At 37.7% G+C, this 20,452-nt stretch overlaps 1 protein-coding gene across 2 annotated transcripts in view; it reads right to left on the bottom strand.

Moving 5' to 3' along the window:
- Positions 1-2,186: 2,186 nt before the first annotated feature.
- SPARCL1 (SPARC like 1) overlaps positions 2,187-20,452 on the bottom strand; it is a 51,943-nt gene continuing 33,677 nt past the window's right edge. Inside the window, exons 2-12 of one of the 2 annotated variants that reach the window (XM_054591760.1) lie at positions 18,605-18,669; positions 15,690-15,866; positions 15,125-15,278; positions 14,355-15,028; positions 12,992-13,064; positions 11,820-11,938; positions 10,597-10,717; positions 8,922-9,058; positions 6,958-7,106; positions 6,206-6,354; positions 2,187-2,624 (exon numbers count right to left, since the gene is read on the bottom strand). In XM_054591760.1, coding sequence (XP_054447735.1) covers positions 2,596-2,624; positions 6,206-6,354; positions 6,958-7,106; positions 8,922-9,058; positions 10,597-10,717; positions 11,820-11,938; positions 12,992-13,064; positions 14,355-15,028; positions 15,125-15,278; positions 15,690-15,866; positions 18,605-18,658 — 1,836 coding nt within the window. In that variant the 5' untranslated portion in view covers positions 18,659-18,669 and the 3' untranslated portion in view covers positions 2,187-2,595. Of the gene's footprint in view, positions 2,625-6,205; positions 6,355-6,957; positions 7,107-8,921; positions 9,059-10,596; positions 10,718-11,819; positions 11,939-12,991; positions 13,065-14,354; positions 15,279-15,689; positions 15,867-18,604; positions 18,670-20,452 lie in introns of both variants that reach the window. The other variant, XM_054591759.1, reaches the window with a different exon arrangement.

The following is a 20,452-nucleotide window of genomic DNA, read 5'->3' as shown; positions in this document are numbered from 1 at the left end:
TTGAGCCTCCACCCCTGTGAGACTCACCAGACTCTCACATGGTCTGGATGCTGTTACTGACAAGTATCATTTCTCAAGAAGGAAATGATATGGGTTGGTTGACAACAAGCACTATATGAGTAGGTTCAATAGAGCAAATAAATGTCATCTTTACCGGACAGCTGATCCTGAAAGCAAATGGTCATCAACCATTTTTAATTCAAATGAACTTACCTTGTGAATAACTTTAAAATTACCGAACTTTAGAAATAAATTTTGGAAGAAAAATCAACTTCATCATGTTCTTATTAAGACTTGTCCCTAGTATCTGAAGCAAGTTACATTTCTTTATGTATAAGTTGCTCATCAACTTTTTTATTTGTATTTGAAACTGAAATCAGATTTACTTTTGTGCTATGTTATTGTGCCTGATTTAGACAACTTATCCCCCTTGCCCTCCTTTTCCATGCCTCTCCTTTGTATTTTCCCTTCTCAGATTCAAATCCTTGACTTTCTTTTTACCTTTGTTAACTGGAACTATTAGAAATCATTAACTATCCAACACAAGAATATCTTTTACCTGGTCCAATAGAATCAGCCCAAATATGTCCTTTTAAAATTACCTTTGCTTCCAATGGGCCTCGGAGCAAGAATTCAAGGAACAGTGTGATCTCCTGGAATCCTGATGCCCGTCTAGTATTTAAGCTGTGTTACTAATGCCTTTATGGTTATGGGCAATATGAGTCACAAAATTCAAAGCTAAACTGAATAATTATTTCCAGACTTGAAACTCCAACTTATAAAATATCTCAATTACACAGAGATAGGGTTATAGACTGATTACTGAGAAAATAACTCCATTCCCTTGATTGGGATTAGACTAATGTCTTTATTACAACCCACAATTAAAAACTGTGACCACCAAGAATATTAAAGTGTTTCTATGATATAGCATTTAGGGCAGCAATACACACAGGAGCCTTAACAGACAGAAAAATGTAAGCTTCTATAATTCGCTATTATTAAATAATATTTTTCATTTTAAAATAAAAGTTATTTTCAATTAAAACATTTTTAGTACATATTTAGATAGTGTATTTAGCATTAAAATCACTTTTCACTATTCCAAAACATGTTAAAAAAAACCTTTAAAATGTTAATTTAGGTCTAATTAATACCTCCAAATACAATTTCACTGTTCCCAGAAAATTCATAGGTAGAAACTTGGTTTGTAATTAGTTAAGACCTCTTATGACATTTCTTTGGAGCTAAACATAAGAACATTCTAAAATTTTTATTTCCCTAGTTGGAGAATATTATAATTAGATTTTGATTAATCAAATTGAACTTCATCTACACATATGGTGTGATGTGATCTGGTTAAGACCCATTGAACTAAGAAAAGAGATAAATACAGTTTTGAAGTTAATCAGACATTATTCTGATATAAAAACTTAGGGGCACATTCTCTCAGTGGTTATCAAAGATAATGCCCTTAACAACATATTTTTGATTGAAGAAATAATCAAAGATAATTACAGTGATGTATTTTTTTTTCCGGTAGGAAAATATATTTAAAAATATATTTAAAAAACCATTTTATTTTCTTTCAAATATTTTAAGTAGAATAAAGTGGGTAACAGGGTCTCTCAGACCTTGGAAAACTCTATTGCGATGTCTTTTATATTTTTGCAATCAGGCTTTTACTGTATTAATAGTTATCAAAGAACAGCTCAAATGAGAACACATTTTTCTCTTATGATAAATTTTCTTGCTTTCAATTTACAGTACTAATATTTATCCCTATGTTGGACATCAAGACTATTCAGGAATCTCTACTGTCTATGTTATCTTTACTTCATTTTGAGGACGTGAAATGTGTAGAAATTTTGCAGGGCTACCCTCTCTCTAAACACATAAAGACACCTGCATAAAAGCTAAAATTAGTTGCACCAAGTTGCACCATAATCATTCACATTTTTTAATTGAATTTGGTAAAGAACCCCCCTTATTTATTTTCTGTTTCAGTTTACATTATGACAAAGGACATCCATGAGCAACTACCATTTAACGACTGAATATTTGTTTCCCATAGACAATGTTTCTCCCAATCACACTCACACATTTTTTTTTTAGGTTGTAGGATCTAGGAAGCACAATTATAATTTGATATGAAATGTGAGTCCTTAAATAAATGACTAGAAATAAACATCAATAAGCATTTGGGTTTCTATGGGTTTTTATTAGGGTGTTAAGACATCAAAAATAATATACATTCACAACAAATGAGCATTATTTCATTTTCTTGACATGCACATTATATTATAGACAAAATGAACACATCTCACAAATGGATGCAGAGTGATGCGTTAAGCTCCCTGTTTACAAACAGCATACAGTATTTTGCATATATTGACTTTGCTTAATTTTAAAGTTTTATGTCCAAAGTTAATGTTAAATGCCTGGTGCATATGCAGTTATCAAGCAATTGCTCTCATTGTCTTCTCAGACATGCAAACATTTTGCTAAATTAAATCTACAAATGGCTGCATATATTTCAGACGTGGTCAGAACAGAGGAGGATGCTGGAAAGTTTGAGTTCTTTCGGCTCTTGATTCAAAACAGGAGATTTTCATCTATGTCTTCTGTAAAAAATGAAAACAAAAGAGCACATTTTTAGAAACTAGACAGAGGAGTAATATAAACAAAAACGTTAGAGCTGAAGGATCAGAGAAGTGGTTAATAAGGCAGCACGATGGTCCTCACCCCTGGTGGGATGTCAACATCGCCTGCGAAACTTTAAAAAAAATCTAACTTCAGGCTTCACCCCAGGCTCCTGAATCAGAATCCCCGGCGGGTGGGGGGCGGGGGGGTGGACAATGGCACGCATATTTTTAGAAAGCTCTGCAGGTAGTTCTGATGTAGAGTTGAGAATCACTGATAGAGGATAAAGGGAAGGCCAGCCAAGAAGTGCCAAGTATACTAATCTATAAGGGTCACTAAAATATAATGGAAATAACTAGATGTAGAGTGCCAGTTACATCAAATTTCCAAACAAATAATTGGAAAAGAACATGTTGCTGTACCTGTGGAAGAAGGCAGCCTCCTCTGGGGGATATAAGACCATGTCTTACCAGTATGGCCCACCCTTGCTCAGTAATTGTTGAGCAAATAGTTAAGGCAAATTAGTTGGAAGCATACTAAACTACTCCCTTGTAAGGGGCACCAGGTAACTTTCCCAAACAATTTAAATCTTCCTCTCATTCCACGAGTGGGAAAGGGTATGAGCTTTGGTATATACTTCTTTTCAGCACAGGCTTCATTTGTAAAATTGGGATAATAGTCTCATTACTTCTAAATTTACTTATATTAGCTTATCTTTGAATAGGTTTGTATTCTTGAATATATCTTGAATATATTTACATTTTTAATCTATATCTTGAATATGTTTATTTTTCTTTTCTCTGATGTAATTGCCCTAGTTCAAGTTCTCATCAATTCTTGCCTGAATTTACCACAATATCTTCTCCCCTGTTCTTTGGCTTCTCTGCAGTATAACCAAAAGAATCTTTCTTAAATGCAAATTCAGTGAAACCACTCTCTTGGTTAAAACACTTGGGTGAGCCTTCAGTACTCTGATGATGTCTTTAACTGGCTTGGTAAGACCTGCATGATCTGACTCATTTACCCTATCAGTCTCATTTGGAAGGCTTTTCTAAACATTAGTGTGCTATATGTCAATAAGTTTATGTATGTTATGTCCTGGGCAGTAAATAAGACTACCCCATCTCTTAATTGAATCCCTTTTGTACAGGAAAATGAGACCTGCTGGGGAAGGGCAGCATGCCCTAATTCACATAGCTAGTTAATGACAGAGTTGGAATATTTGAGCACATTTAGTTCACATCAAAGGCAATTAAAATTCAGGAAAACCCTGGTTAAAATTATCTTGTCTTCTGTTGAATTCTCAGCCTTGAGGGAAGAAAGAGTATATATACAAATAGAGATATTTTTTTTTCTTACCCTAGCTGCATCCCAAAGCAGTAACTTTTTTATTTGTTCTGACCAAATGTTTCATATCTGCTGTGTTGGCTTACTGTGTGATAATTTTTTCCCTTCTTCAAAATAACGTAATCACAGCCAAACCACAGTGAACAAACAAGACCATTAGGAGCTTTGCAAGTCACTGAACCTTAAGCTCTTCCTGCTCCTCCCAGATAACTGGCCAGCACAGAGCCTGAATGAGCCTACATGCTGAAGAGCTGCCAGAAGTTTCCAAAGAATAACAAAGCGTGACTGGTTTTTTTAAATAAATGGCTCAAATTTGCCTTTTGACCCCTCTTTTTAAATCAAGTTCCCTACAAAAGGGCATACATAAGTATGTCCTGCCCCAGCTAAGTTACCTCCTCTTCCAAATGGAGTGGAGAGGGCGGGGCAGCTGTACTTGGGTATCTTTCAACATGGGAATTGGAAAACAAGGGGCCACTTTTATGGATACATTTGAATTTGTTAAGTACTGTGCTTATAGAATAGGTGTTAGAACAGAAATTGACATTATCTGTATGAACTTGAGTCTTTTTTTGTCTCTATTTACTTTTTCTGTTGTTCAATTATAGTTGTCCCAGTTTCTCCCCCTTTGCTCTCCCCTGCCCTGTCCCCACTCAGTCAATTCCTACCATGGGTCCTTTATACATGTTCCTTGTGAATTTGAGTTTAATAACTTGTTAATTTCCTATCAACGCTAACAGGGTATAAATTGTATGAGGCAGCCAGTCTCCAAGACGGCCCCCAACGATCTCCACCTCTTGTATGTCCTCCCATATTGTAGCAGGGTTGGTCTGTGTGACCTCAAAATGGCAGAAATAATATGTCACTTCTGAGATCAGGTTATAAAAGACATCAGGGCCTCAAGGCTTGGGTTCTCTCTCCCTGATCTTTCACTCTGGTGGGAAGAAGGCGTCGTGCTGTGAACAGTCCTGTGGGGAGGATCACGTCCTGGGGAGCTGAAGCCTCCTGGCAATTGCCCTGTGACGGAGTTTAGGGCAGATTCTCAGCCAGAACCTTCTGGGTAAACTGTGCCTGGATTCCTGACCCTTGGAAACTGTGAGAGGGATTTTAAACTTCTGAGCTTTAGAGTCATTTGTTATTCAGCAATAGACAACTAATATGTAGAACTAGTTGCTTACAAAAATATATATTCTTTGTTCATTACAGTGCTTATTTCACAGAAAAATACTGAAGAGACAAAAAATTAACCTTTTCTGCTCATCAGTTTATGACCAAATAACTAAACTGTACTCTCATCTCTGTCTCTCTAATTTTAAGGCACTATATATATGCATAAAGAATATTTTTAAAGTGAAGGTCGCACAAGTTACCTCTTTTGGGGAAATTCTGACCTTTATGGAACTTACTTTTCTTTACTGCTTAGTAGCATATCATCCTACATGTATGTTGCGAATATATGTATAAACCTCTGCTTTAGAGATTTGATGTTCACTGTTCATTTACAGTCTGCAACCAGTTTTGATTGCATATGTTTAATATCTTTCAGATCTTAGTTACTGAAAACATGCTTGCTCATAAAAACAAGTCTAACTTAGGAAAAGAGAAGGAAGTGGATTAAGATATAACCTAGCACAACAAATGTCTAAATTTAAATACTTCCACTGTGGTGGTAAAGAAAGGACCATCTTTTTGTTTTATTTATTGTATTTTAGTCACTGAAGTGAATTGTCACTTTTGGATTAAAGGAATAATGCTGGGCACACCTTGCGGTGTAAGACCCAAGCTTCGGTGTGTTGCTTATGAATTCCCCACTGGCAGGGGGAGGCTGTTGTAGTCTTCACATGTGACTTTTAAGAATTCGGCCCAGTTACCCAGGTAACTTAATGAGGTTAAGAAAGGATGTAAAATCCTTTCCTCAGAAGGGCAGTCTTCTGAGATTTGGCACAGCTCTCATGATTCACATCGTTTTCTTAGGCTTACCAGCTGCTGAGACCTCAATGCAGTTTTCCCCTAAATATTCACATATGCTACTCTTTGAAATCAGAGTATCATAAACAGAGTAAAACTTAACCTCGCCATGATAGCGCGTACTCTGAAGGAGTCCTGCCTGGAACGCTGCCACCTTGCTCTGTCTAGGTTTCAGTTTGAACGCACAGCAGGACCTCCTTAGGTGGGCTGCCGGGCTTAGGGTTTGCCTAGAGAATGATGATGAATTTACCTTCTTTAATTCCAAAGCAGTGGCCCCACTCCTTCAGGGTGATGTGCTTGTCTTTGTTGGGGTCACACTCATTAAAGAAGCGAGTTATGCAGTGTTCCATGGGCACCAGAGACGCTCGCAAAGGAGCGAGTTCGGAATGTGTCAAGACTCTGCAATGATACAAATGAAAGCCTATTAATTGGGTGGCTTGTGTATGAAAGTTAATACTTAGAATCACTAAGGGCATTTTTCTTCTACAAGGTTGCTGATTATTGCCAAATTAATAGTACACTGACGAAAAGCTGCAAATGAAATAAACTGTTTATGAGGGTAACTTTTGGGGTGTCAATCTACAAGGTTCCCTTCTTCATTGAGAACTGTCCTCCCTCCACCCCAAATTTATAGGGGTGCACCCCAGCAATCATGTTTGTCAGTCTGGTCATGCCTGATTGTTCCAGACATAGGCACTTGACCCAAACTGGGCCAATCAAATGATCTTGGGACTTTATGATCAACAATGAGGAAGAGTTAGAAGAGTCTCTATGGGAGGCTGGACATTAACATGTGAACTTGGGATCTGGGGTGCGGCCATAATGTGTTATTTTCTTCAAAGCAGTTGTATGTTTAGACACCTAATCACATTTGTTTGGCATTTCAGCATTCTAGACTGAAACCAGGAAATTTCCTAAATCTGTTTAGAACGTTCTTTGTAAAGATAATTAGACGTTATATTAGGGAGGTGACCTAGTTATGGGAATGTAAAGAGTTTTTACCTGTCCACAGGATGCTGGTCAAGTTCACTAAATTGCCAGTGTACAGGATACACATACATGTGGTAGTTTTTCTTAAAGTCTCTTAAGAGAAGGTCAATGGAATGGTCCCCAGCCAAGAGCCTCTTTTCATCCAGGTAAATTTTCTTGACCTGTGATTAGGAAGTGACAAGATAGGGCATCAGAGAATCAGAGAAGCGCAATCAAATTATCACTTGCTAAACCTTACTTGAAGAGTAATAATAACATGACAGAGGAAAACAAGCCCAGGCCATTGTATGAGACTAAGTGACAAACCTTTTAATCAATGGTACAGCCTTTCTTCCTTCTATATTGAATAATGGCTAATATTAAAAGAAAAGTTTTCAGAAGAAATTTGTCATTTTTGACTTTCTCTTTTAAAGAAGTAATGTTTATTGCATTCCTTAAATCTATGAGAAGGTTTAATTGAAAAGGGCTAAACCGATTTAGGCAAAATTGTTGATTAATAAGTGGAAAGCCCTGTGCTTCCCCGCTGGCATATTCCTCCCTTATTCATTAGTGTATTGCCACCCATTGCCGGTTCAGACTCAGTTTAGCCCTGTGGTGAGACTGTCTGGCCACTCTCCCTGAAATTTCTGTTTTGTTTCTAATGCTCTCAAGGTTCTCTGTGCTGATGTAATAAAAAAAGAGGGCAGGAATTATTTGGAGCAATGTGCGTAAAACTCTCAGCTTGTGATGTAACCCATTATTTCGCTGAGTAGTTGGAAGCAGTCAGAATGGAACTTCTACCCATTCCTGTAACCACATCTATCAACTTCCCTTTTTATCACTACGCATGAAACCTCCCGTGCTCCTAATCTAAGCCCATCCCTCACGGGTGCTCACGAGCTCACCCCTTTCATCTACTCAAGAATACCCTATGGCAGTTGGGCATCTTTCCTTCTCTAGTGTATTATTTCCAGAAGCACACAAATATCTTCTGTCAACTCCCACTGGTAGAAGGGAACTCTTAAATCCACATTTCCCTCTGGCTTCCACTCTAATACACTTTTTCCCTTTACAACAAAATGTCTTGAAAATATTATTTATACTTGCTGTTTCCATACCCATTCCTCTTATTCTCTTTTGAACCCTGTCCACTCAAGCTTTTCTCCTCTCCACTCTGCATTAACAGCTCTTGTCAAGGTCAACTCTGATCACCACATTCCAGATCAGTGGCCAACTCGTAGTCCTTATCTTACAACCTGCACACAGCGTTTGACCCAGTTTCTGCACACCCTTCTTCTTGCGTTATTTTTTTCTTCATAGCACATTTCATTCTACCTGGCATGTTTTATAGATATTTGCATATATCAATATATACATATACATATATTTAAATACACACTTATTTGTTGAGTCCGTCTTTTTGCCTAGAGTGTAGGCTCATAAAGGCAGAGATTTTTGTTTTGTTCATTGCTTTATCTCCAGGACATGAATCAATCCAGGTACCTAGGATGCACTCAATAACCATTTGATGAATACATTTTTTTCCTAGGAACTTCTGGAGTCAATATTCTGAACAGTTTAATCTTTATATATTACTGACATTGTAAGTAACAAATTCTCCTGTATCATAAATCTATGTCTGGCTTATGAGGGCAAAAGACATTTAGATTGAAATAATATGTCTAGGCCTGAATATATAAATGCTGAGGTGCATTTTGCTTAACCACAAGTTGCTCTAGCTATGAGTTAAAGAGCCCTTGCTCAGGCTACTGCCCTTTGTGTAGGAACGGGGTGGTTTGGTCGTGTCCCATACCTTGTGGCATGAAATGTGACCACTATTATTCTGTTAATCATATGTGCTAACCAGGCACAGGGAGTCAAAGTGGGCTTTTGCTATATGCAGAGGGAGGCAGTGCCCCTCCCCATCACTCCTCCAGTATCTTTTTTCCTCATGCCTTGTTGACACACACTTAGGGAGCTGATGGTGGATAACTTACTTTATTCCTCTGCTTCTCATTTAAATATCCAGAGTGTTCAGGGTTAGACTCATAAAGTTGCATGAGGATATTCTTGAGCCAGTCTCTCATTCTTAGAGGAAACTGAGTCACTTCAAAGTCCGTACAAGCAGGAATAGCTGTTTCAAGCAGAAAGTAAATCAGTGTTAACCTTTGTGGCTTACTCCTGTCCTATGGGAAGTCCTCAGAACAGGTAGCGAGGTGACTCACAGCATCCCCGCTGCCCAATCATCACAACAGTGACCCTTAACTCTGGTGGCACAGAATGGCCCTGCATGTTTAAAAAATATTTCAGATGCCAACGTCCATTCACAGAAATTCTGATTTGATTGCTCTGGGGTGGAGCCAAGCTATCAGGATGTTTCAAAGGCTCCAGAAATAATTTTGATGTACAGCCAAGGCTGAGAACCACTTCTCTAGAACCAGAGAGCTGGGATTTAGAGGTGGAGGACACAGAGTTATTTATTAGAGGAAAAAGGAAAAGGTAGAGGTTAGCTTTTTCTGTGGTCACAGCATACTATTTTTAAATCTTAGTGACTTAAAGGAACAAAAGTTTGTTTTTTTCAGTTCTATTGAGATATAATTGACATAAATTAAAGGTGTGCAGCATAATGACTTGACACACTTACGTTGTGAAATGATCACCACAATAAATTTGGTTAATATCCTTCATCTCATATAATTCCAATTTTTTTTTCTTTACTTGTGATGAGAGCTTTCAGGATCTACTCTCTTAGCAAGTTTCAAATATACCAGACAGCAGTGCTAACCATATAGACACCATGTTGTACATTACATTGAAGATTTATTTTTTGGTCCTGCTAAAAAATAAAGTCCAGTACAAGTTGGTCGGAGGGCTGTCTGTTCATTGCAGTCTCTGTAGGGCTCAGTGTGACGGAGACTCCTCCATCTCAACACTATTTTAACACAAGGAAAAGGGAACGCGGAGAACTGTACACCAGTTCTGAAATGCTGCTGTCCAGACTGCACATAGATGATTTTTACTCGAATTTCCTTGGACAAAGAACTCATATGGCCACATCTAAAGTCAAGGGGGCTGAGAAGTGTAATACTCTCATGGGTCCAGAAGGAGAGGAGAACCGGAAATATCAGAGAGCCCAGCTAATGTGGAGAACCACTTAGCAGCGAGGAGATCCAAAGACAACTGGGAATATCCTGGGAAAGGAAGACGATTAAAAAAAGAAAAAAAAAAAAACAAAACCTCTGGAAGAATATGTTGTCATTAAACTTCTTGGCAGAGGCTTAATTTGACAAGAGAAAAGGAGAAATAATTTAGCAAAATTTCAATGATTCATCTCAATTATTAAGCGGATAACATTATACAGTGGTTCTGAACCCTGGCTGCACATTAGAATTAAATAGGTTACTTCAAAAACAAGTGAAAACACAATGCCAAGGTTCCAACTCAGTAAAATAAAATTGAAATCTCTTATAGTTAAAGCCTGGGCATTATTCTTCTTATTTTTTTTAAGTCTTCCCAATTTATTTTAATGTGCAGCCTGGGTTCAGAACTACATTAGTTTTCTCCCACTTGCATATATATGTATGAGTACACATAAGTATATTATTCAGATATGCACAGATTCACCCCAAACCATCTCAGCAATGGCGGTTGGTAGTAGTGATGGAATCTTACATTTGCAGGCTCCAAAATAATCCAGCTGCAGTTGGTGGCCCTTTTTGGTCCCCTCTAGTCTGCACTTTGCAGCAAATAGATGACAGGAGCTAGCATAGGTCTGATTGTCAGTGCCACAAACCTAAGAAAGACAAGCATGAGGAAATGCAGGGGGCCGCTTTGAGTGGTATCGGGAACTGTAGTCCCGCGCCATCTGGGGCCTGAGAGAGGACACATAAGACTTGGCCGGAACACTGGTAATGCAGAGGCAAGCAAGACACAATAATAACTCCTAGGGCCCCTGGGGGAAATCAGATTTAGAAGTAAATTACTCTCCTTGAAGCATGCTCTGTTTCTCCCTCAAACTCTGTTAATCTTATACCAGATAACCAGCTCAAGGCTGGGAAAGAAATTTACAAAATTCCTGGACCCTGACCCATATCCCACCTGGCACCATAATGTTTGCTCAACTCGGACCTGAAGCAGTTCGGTGTGTTCCTGCCATGGTCTTCTTTAAACAACATTTAGTCTCTGTAAACCTAAGCTACTGATGGGATTAGATTACCTATACATTGCTGCTACCTTCCCCAATGCTCCCCCCTGCCCCGCTACCCTCCTTCTTCCCCCTTCTGTAACCTTCTCAATAAAAGCCACTGAGCACAGGGGTTCAAGGCATTCTCCTTTAGAGAGAATTGCATTCCCCTTTCCTTGACAGGCAAACAGTGTCGGGAACGGCTCATTCTTTCATCCATGGTGAGCCAGCGGACTTCGTGGGACAGGGCTTCCATAAGGAAAAGGTCATGTTTCCGGATGTTCGTTGGGAAAACACTCTACTCCTTGAAGCTCACAGTCTGTTTGGTAAAACTGTGCCATGCCACACATGCGCTCAGGTAGGTGAGGCCATTAAAGTCACAACTATCCCGCTCAGCACAAAAAAAATCAGCTAAATTATACCAGTGGTGATGGCACTTTAGCTTTAGGTGAGTGGAGTAGAATGAAGACTGAAGATATTCCAAAGAGAGAATAAATTTTAAAATGATTTCTTATAGATCAGTGCCATTATTACCTTTTTAGGGCACAGGTAAAATTCTTTGATTTTGCTGGCATTTGTTCCCATTTAATATTCATTCAAATATTAGATAGTATCCTGGGCTTTTTCCTTTTTTTACCCCAAAATTTCAATTGTTCCTGTCATTTAAATCGCTATTTGGTGCCCCTGGGAGACCAGTTCGGAGAATACTTACTTGGTCAAGGAGTTTTGTAGGAGGACAAGTCATTGGATCTTGACACACACAGTGGGGTTTTCCCTGTTGGTCAGCTTTACACATGTGTCCTCTCTTACACTGGAAATTCATACAAGAATCTAAGAGAAAAGTGTGGACAGGATAAGCTAAATTGAATATGTAAAATCAAATTAATCCAGATAATTAGCTCCATTTTCATTAATAAGAGACAATTTGGGAAAACATTAGAAACCGTTTTAGTGCAATTTGCAGGTTGGGCCCTCTGGCATCAGACTATTTTATACAATAGCCTAGATTTTCTATGCACTTTGGATCAGAGACTTAGAAAGAACAAAGAGCTCTTTCCAAATCTCTGCCTGCGATGGCCATAATCTGAAGTCTGCAGTACAGTTTTGTGTGAGTTGTTTGATAATAAGCCATGAGAATTTTGTTGTGTTAAAATTTGAAGTATTTGTGATTGGGAATTAGGTCTTAATTAGATATGAGACCTGAATTTATTAGTAAATGATGGATTTAAGAATCAAGAGGGAAAATTAATTCTTCTCAGAAGCAAAAAGATTTAGATAAAAAGAATTCTAGCTTTTGCAGTAATGCTGCAATAAGACTTCCAGTTTGTAAACACATTTACCTGTAGTTGTACAATAGCCCTGCCCCTTACTAGCAGGGGATACTTTTCAAGGCCTTCAGCGGTTGCCTGAAACCATGGATAATACTAAACATGCTATGTTACTTTTCTTATACACACATACCTATGATACTGTATAATTTAGATATCAGGCATTGCAAAGCAGTGTTAAGCTACTATTGACCTTCTGATGATACGTTAGGAGGAAGATCATTGGTTTTGGGTGATCCTGTATCATCAGGAGGCTGCTGATGGTTGGACTTGAGGAGCAGATGATGTTGATGGTTGGGAAAATTTAATATTTTTGGACCACTATTGACTGCAGATACCTGAAGCTGTGGAATGCAAAACCACGAATGCGGTGGACTACTGGATATTCATATGTGTGCAAGAGAATGTCTGCAATTGATGAGAGATTTCCCTGGGGAGAACTGGGGAGAGGAGAATTCTGTGCAGTAGTCACAACAAAGGGATAGCAATAGCCCAATGTGGCCTATTCCATCTCTTCCTGATAGAGTCACAAATGTCTTTCTTAGCCCATACTCACCAACATTGTACACATTCATGTTGCCTTCACTTGAACTTTCATCTTCATTCAGTGAACTCTCTGCTTTTTTGGCCTTTATAATAACAAGAGGAGAAGTTTGAGTCTATTGGAAAGCTGTTATATGATTTATGTTTCTACTGTGCATACCTTCACAGAGCTTTTCCCATTCAAATCATTTCATATCTCAAAAAGAGACAGCGGTCCCAACAGACAGCAGCCTTTTGAAAATGGGAGCTATTTCTATCTTCATTAACTGTATTCAGTGCTGTAATTCTGGAGGTTAGTTAATAAAAGTTGGTACTAACATCAGGAGAAAAGCTGGAGCCTCCCCTTTGGATTTGGGAAAAGAGCAGAAATGTGATATTATCATACAATTCTGTGGTTAGTAATCTCTGTGAAGCTGCTGGTAAAGGTTTCTTACCAGTTTCTAAAGTGTAAGAAAACTCCTACATTAAAATGACAACAGAGTTCTCTGTAATTGAGGTTATTATTGACCTCGCCCACCAAAAGCTGTGTCAGGACCTCCTGGTGGGTGGCTGTCAGGGTTTTGCACGAAAGCTCCAAATGATTAAACAACCAAACAACAATATGCTTCTCCCCCACTCTCACTCTGTTGTATCCCATTTACCATTTTGTGTGTTTCTTAATAAGTTGTAGCTGAAGTCTTTCTTAATCTTTAAGGCTAAATTAACAAACATTGCTGGATCTCTTATTATGTTAGAGCATTTTGCAGACCTTGCTAATTCAAATTGATATGACATGACACTGACAAGGCATGAGAGCAGCAGTTGTCAGGATTCCCGCCCCCATACCCGGCAGAGTCCCATTCTCGTTAGCTCCAGGGACTTGCAACTGCTGGCATCTGCGTCTTTGTGGCTTCAAAGCCATGGAATTCTATTAGACCTGCTCAAAGGACAGATTTCAAGTTCTAGGGAATTAACACCCCTCCTGGCAATTCTCAACCTGTGTAAATGCCCAGCTCCTTCATTGTCCACATGGGACCATGTAGAGGAATGTGCTTTACATAGCTTTCCTCAGGTTCCTTTGGTTAGCTTCCTTTCCTTCCCTGTATAACTTCTCTACTCTTCTTTGTTCCCTGAACTTAAAAAAAAAAAAAGCACTGAAATTCAGGGTTTGCTTTCTAGGGGAACACAAATAAAGCATTTTCAGTGTATTGATGGAGATGCAGAGGAAAATTAACTGTCATGTATTTAGTAATGTGCTGAGAGAGAGAAGTACAGGAGATTGGAAGAGCACAGAGAAAGGTCATGGCTGTTTCTTGACAAAACTAGCTGCTTTATCAGATAAACATCATCATAAATAATCTCATCCCTTGGGATTCTCCAGATTCACTGGTACCTACATTCTCACTCTCCTGTGCCCTTTCTCTTTGCTCCTCATGTTTGATGTGATAGTAATTGGAAGTAGCTCTCTCATCCACCTGGAAGGCCTCGCCTGGGGTGAGGTCGTCATCACTTGTGCTGTGTCTGGGGCCATCATCACCACCATCAGTAGGCTCTAGGAGCAAAGCCTCAGAAACAGTCTTTTTCTCCCTCTCCTCAGGGTTACTGATAACTTCAAGGCCAACTTTTTCCTCTTGGCCCTGCCATTCAGAATCTTGATTGTACTTGATTTTTGAAACAGTTTCCTCTTCCGTTTCTTCATTGGAGTTATCCTCTTCTTGTTCTTGGTGAACCTGCTCAAAATCATCTTTTTGCATCTTGCTTGCTTGAGTTGGTCGATTCAACTCTTCCAAAATATCATCAGATCGGGTACTGTCTTCTTCCTGCTTGCTGTTAGAATGCTCCGGGGAAAATCCTCTCTCCCTTTCTTGGTTATCACTGTGGGTGTCAACTGTACCTGGCTGTTTTTCTCCTTTCTCTTCTCCACTGGGAATGTTTGGATCCTGCTGTTGGTTTTCTTGATCACTTAGGTCTTCATTGTGTTTGCTGCTTCTGTTCAACTGAGGATGTAAATCAATTATAAGCTCTACTAGGTTTTCTTCTGTCGTTGTGATGCTTTCTTCTTGGTTAGAATCTATAATGAAACTAATATTAGGAGCAAGGAAATCAATGTTCTCTGGGAGTTTTTTCTTTTGAGGCTGACTCATATCTTCTTTTAGGTCCAATGTACCTTCAGTTGGTGTGTACTCCAAATTCTCACTTAAGTCAGTTTCGCTTTCCTCTTCTTGATCCTGTAATCCCAACTCTTCGCTGTAACTCTGGTCTTGATCTGCTGACTGGTCATGGTTTTCCTCCTTTGACTTTTGTACTGAGGATTTTTCAGCCTTAAAAAAAAAGGTTTATTTTTAAACAAGTGGTAATTTTATTTTTATATATATGCTACATTTGTAATTCATAAGCCAACAATTAATATTTATTCTTTTTCTTCATATAATTGGTAAACTTAGAAAAGTTATATAATTGTATATTATATAATTAAACTTATATTATAGAATGTTCTTCACATTCTATAGCTACAAGTTTTACTTGAGTTTGAATTTTGTGAAATGAAACAATTATATAGCACCTTAACCCAAGAAGTAAAATGATTCTTCTAGCGATTGGAGGCAGTTGATATGGTCATCTTTAAAGAAACTGAATTGAGACGAGAATGAAGTAATCTCTTTGACTATTCTTTGAAATGGAAACCTTTGGAGAATTTGGAAATTATGTTAGCATAACCATGTGACTTTTACCTTACTGTTAGGATGGTCTTCTACAGATGCTGCAGTTTCCTTTTCATTTTCTTCATTTTCAGCCCTTAAAATGGGTACTGTAGTGCCGTCAGGTGTTACTAACATTTCATCCTGTGTTACAGAACTCAAGGAATCAGCAGTTGGGTGGGAATGACCAGGTAAGAACCTTGCATTTGTCTGAAAAATTAAAAACTAGTTTGTATTATTGTGTACATTTGTTAGTGTTTAAAATTTTTAGTCTTTCATTGTCATCATTATTAGTAGAAATACACTTTATTTCTAACATTAATAAAAAGATATTCTCTAGAATTTCTATGAATACAAATTTTCAAAATATAATCTTAAGCAAGAACAGAATCTCAATCATGTTTAACAAAAGTTATATATGCAGAAACTGGGTGGAAATACAGCAAAATTAACTTTTGAGTTTTGGAATTATTTTCTGTGTTTTTAAAATTTTTATTAAGCATTCACACTATAATTTTGAAACATATTGTTTAAGAAGAAAGTTGAAGTTAAATTAACCATATGGCATAGCTTTGTATGTTTTTCATAGGGTATAGCATTGTACATTTTCTTAAGTTAATTAAACACTGATAATTAACAGAAAGGTTATAAACCTTTTATTCAATATTTGTTTACTTTCTTAGTGCTATCATCCTGTATCCAACAAGAAACTTTTTAATAAAATCGATTTAATGTCAACTAATTAAAAGCTGTGGAACGAGGCACCAAGTCTAATATGAAAGGGTAGCTATGATGTATTTGACTCCATCTATTTCTAGCAAGATTGGAGGCCTGATGGAGAAGTTGAGATAAGTCACCTCCCTTCAAGGTGACTCTCCTATTTACTATCTGTCTGTCTTTTTGTTCATCTCTACCCTGACTTCTCTCCAGATGAACAGAAATATCAAGATAAGGTTATGTATATTAAAATATTTTATAAATTTTAGGGAGTTAGTTACTTAAGTGAAAAATTACTATAGCTAGTAGTAATATCATGCAGTGGTAATAATATAAATTGCCTGATATCTTAGGCAGGTATTCACCATGAATCTTTATTTAAGAGATGCTGTGGACACTCAGATATCAGAGCCAGGTACAAGTATAAAATTCAATTCTATTTGGATTGACTTGCCTTTACTCCATTAGCAGGTCCTGTAATACTGATTGTGCAATATAAAGAAAGGCTTGGAGTACAGGATTTATTTTAGATTTGGTTGGTTCTCTTGCTTTTATTATCTTTTCAACTAAGAAGAGTGATAATATTTTAAAATATTTTCAAAGAAGTTATTTTTCAGAGGGGAAAGAATGACGACCAGGTTGGCAAGTTGCTGGCAGGAGCACCATATAAGTCAATGGAGGTAGGAGATTTTAGGCTTATTAATGGAGAATTGCTCCTTCTCTCTGCTTCTTTCCTCTTCAGTGTCCCCTCCTCAAAATGGAAAAATGCACAAGAACATGGCAGCTTATTTTCTTTCAGAGATATTCTGAAAATGAAATTGTTTCATCATTATGCTCATACCTATATTTATAGCAATATACCCTCTGGAAATCTGCATGGCATCTTCTAACCGCACAAAATCAATCAACTGACTTTTGGAAAACTCAGGCAGGAGGGGGAAATTATACAAGATTTCTAATAGGTAAATCTATGAGAAGGCATTTTGAGCACTTCCTGTGTCCACGTGATAACAAATTGTCCTAAAATGGAAACATCTGGAATGTGTCTATATGCAGGCATGTCATTCAAACATTTTGTCCACAGACGTGTTTGCTGCCTGTTTAGATAGCAGCAACAGCTGTGAGGGGAAGACACATTTTCAGGAGAAAACAATGGTTCTGTGGGAGCTCCTTTCTGTGCTGAACATAATTTCCCCCATGCTTGTAATTTCTGAGGACAGTGTATGATTTCAACTTAAACATGATTCCTAGCAGTGGTCATAAATTCTGTTTCCTAAGGGCTGCTTGGCCCCGGAGGCATGGTGTTCGTCTTCCCTGACACATCTGTCAACCAGAAGCGACCCACCAGGTTACCTAAAAAGCAAAGATAGAATCTTAGACATAGAGATGGAGGGAGAGGAGGGACAAAAGATAAATTGCTTTCTTTATTTAAAAAAGCCTTATTCCTCCAATTGGTGAAAAAGAAAAAAAATACACAAATGCTTTAGTGTGATTAAGGATGGATGATATGTATCTTTGGGGGACGTTCAAATGATTATCCAACCGTGTCTGTATGTGTATAAACTTTCACATTACTTAGAGGCTGCTGACATGTCTCAAATGATTTGATTTGTAAGGCTGATTTATTGCTGTGTATATGGGAGGGCCTTATATCTGACTGAGGAAAAGAATGTTCTAGTGCTGTCTGCTTTTATCATGTTTAGTTGGACAAACCCCAAAGGATGAATTAAAAACTGTTTTATGGTTACCGTACATTTCCTGTCCCTAAGCCATTGGCTTGTTTTTATCACAGACTCAGAATTTCTCATCCAGTTTGCATTTGATTTTGAAGAAAAGGCTGCTGGAGAGTGTGGATGTGCACTCCAAGGTTTCTCATATGAGTTCCTTAGATTTCTCGTACTTATGTGATGAGTTTCCATAGAAGAATTTATTTCTTGCAGCTCTCTGTGGTATTTGGGCATATGTCCTGGCTAATAAACTGATAATCAACACTTTTAGCTACATATTTCATGTGTCTTATAGAATCTGATAGTTTTGAAAGAAATCTTTTTTAAAAAGTACCTTATCTCAATTTTTTTAGTCATTCATCCCTTGCTTGGGCAAAAAAAAATATGATTAAAATTTAAAATAAAGTTTAAAACCACTATATAAGAACGTTTTCTTTTAAATGGAGGATTTCTAAGCTAAATGTCAGGAGGGAGAGATGTAATCACAGAAAAAAGAATGTTTACCGGGATTGCAGCTGCAGTTCCCAAAATGGACAGGAAAAAGAGCACAGTCTTCATGCTTTCAAGACCTGTGAACCAAGAAAATAATGAGCAGTGGTGGGTAAGTTTCCTTATGAAAGGTTAAAATATAACGTTAGCACATACCAAGCTTAATACTGTCCTTTGTAATTAAAAGTGATTGCTGTCTTTGTGGGCTAACATGTCTGAAAAGACAGATTAATGTCTTTTCTCCAGTTCTTCCCCTGTGAGAAGGACTCCTGATATTTTGGCCCATCTACGTTTGGTGGAAGCAGTCTCTGTTTAGGATGGTGCGTCCTTGAATGAAAGCTCTATGCAAATCTTGCGTCTTAAGCCTTGTGTGTTCAAAGTGAAGATAAAATCGCAAAGTGAACTAATAAGGTATTTTATTATTATTTTTTGTCCATGTGTCATTTCATTTTATTTTCAAGCTAATAAACTGGTATTCTAGTGTCAACCTCAGAATCATTTGCCGTTTAGTTAGTGTAATACATAGAATCATGAAACGTTGTAAATGGACGTTACCAAATACCAAATAGTTCTCTAATTTTACAAAAGAGAAAACTAAAGCGCAGATTGGTTAAGTGACTTGTTTGAAGGTGCAGAGCTTCCCAGTATCAGAAGTAGGTCCTGATCAAGGCTGTTTTCCAGAAGAGTCATCTCTTTATCACATTATGCTGAATGCACTATGCATCAGAAACACAGCTAAGGAAAAAAAACTGACTTAAAGTAAGGGAGACCAAAGTCTTCTTCCAGCTCTTCCTTTAAGCTTTAACTGTCTATGCTTTTATTATTATAAGCATTGTAAAAGATACTGTACTTTTAAAAATATATAGTATTCTAGTTATAATTTTAAATGTCTTTACTACAGAGAATTTAGAAAATGCAGAAATGTATGCAAAATAATAAATATTATCTATAATTCTACCCACACAGGAAAACATTAACATTTGACATGTCTTTCCAGAACTTTTTTCTAGGCACACTCTTATGTGCTTTGCTACCTCCCCCATGCCCAAACAGTACCTAGCAAAGAAGAGAAAGAACCTGTGTGGATTAAAAACATAGTCTCAGAGCAAAGCCATGCTCTGATTGTACTGACCATGTGACCTTAGGTAATTAATTAACATCTTTCCCATTGATAGGGTCAAAATAGCTCCTACCTCATTACAAAGTTATAACAATTCAATGACATTAATATTTTGGAATGCTATGAATAGTGCCTGGAATATAAGTGCTGGATAAATGTTTATACAATAAAATAAGTAAATAGGTGTTTAATAACAGGTGTTTAAAAAAATGCCTCTCTGGTGGTAAAGAAGCTCTTACATTCAGTGAAGATTTTTAATCATGAGACATTGCACTGCCCTGAAGGGACCATCAGTGTTCACCTAATTTAGAAGCGGCAATATCTTGTTGGCAATCTGAGTTGGTGGTGGCCTGCCAATGGGTTTTATAGGCACTGTGTATTTTAAATTAGTGTTTAAAAACCTGGAGATTTCATGTTAAAAATGCATATTTGCAGTTTCTGTTGAAATATTGGCCCTCTTAGCAGCAACAGACTTTCATCCCGACAGTTGGCTCGATTTGAGAAGAGACTATCCTGTATAAGGGATGCGGGCATTTGTACCCGGTGCGTTTCCCTTTTGCTATTTGCGTTGCATTTGAGTTTAGTTAGTTCCAAACTAACCTTTTCAGTTTTGAGATGAAAGAAGTGAGGCTGAGAGGCTAAGTAAATTGAACTCCCATAGAAGGAGTGGACCATCTACATTTGCTGGCACAGTATCCTAAGCCTGGTAGTCTGAATTCTGACTGAGATTGCAGATACAGTAT

The sequence above is a fragment of the Pteronotus mesoamericanus genome, unplaced genomic scaffold (assembly GCF_021234165.1).
Source record: "Pteronotus mesoamericanus isolate MK-2021 breed Mesoamerican mustached bat unplaced genomic scaffold, CSHL_Meso_final scaffold_232, whole genome shotgun sequence".
Taxonomy (NCBI): domain Eukaryota; kingdom Metazoa; phylum Chordata; class Mammalia; order Chiroptera; family Mormoopidae; genus Pteronotus; species Pteronotus mesoamericanus.
Note: the sequence above shows the minus strand (reverse complement) of the source record. Positions and strands in the feature narration are given on the sequence as shown.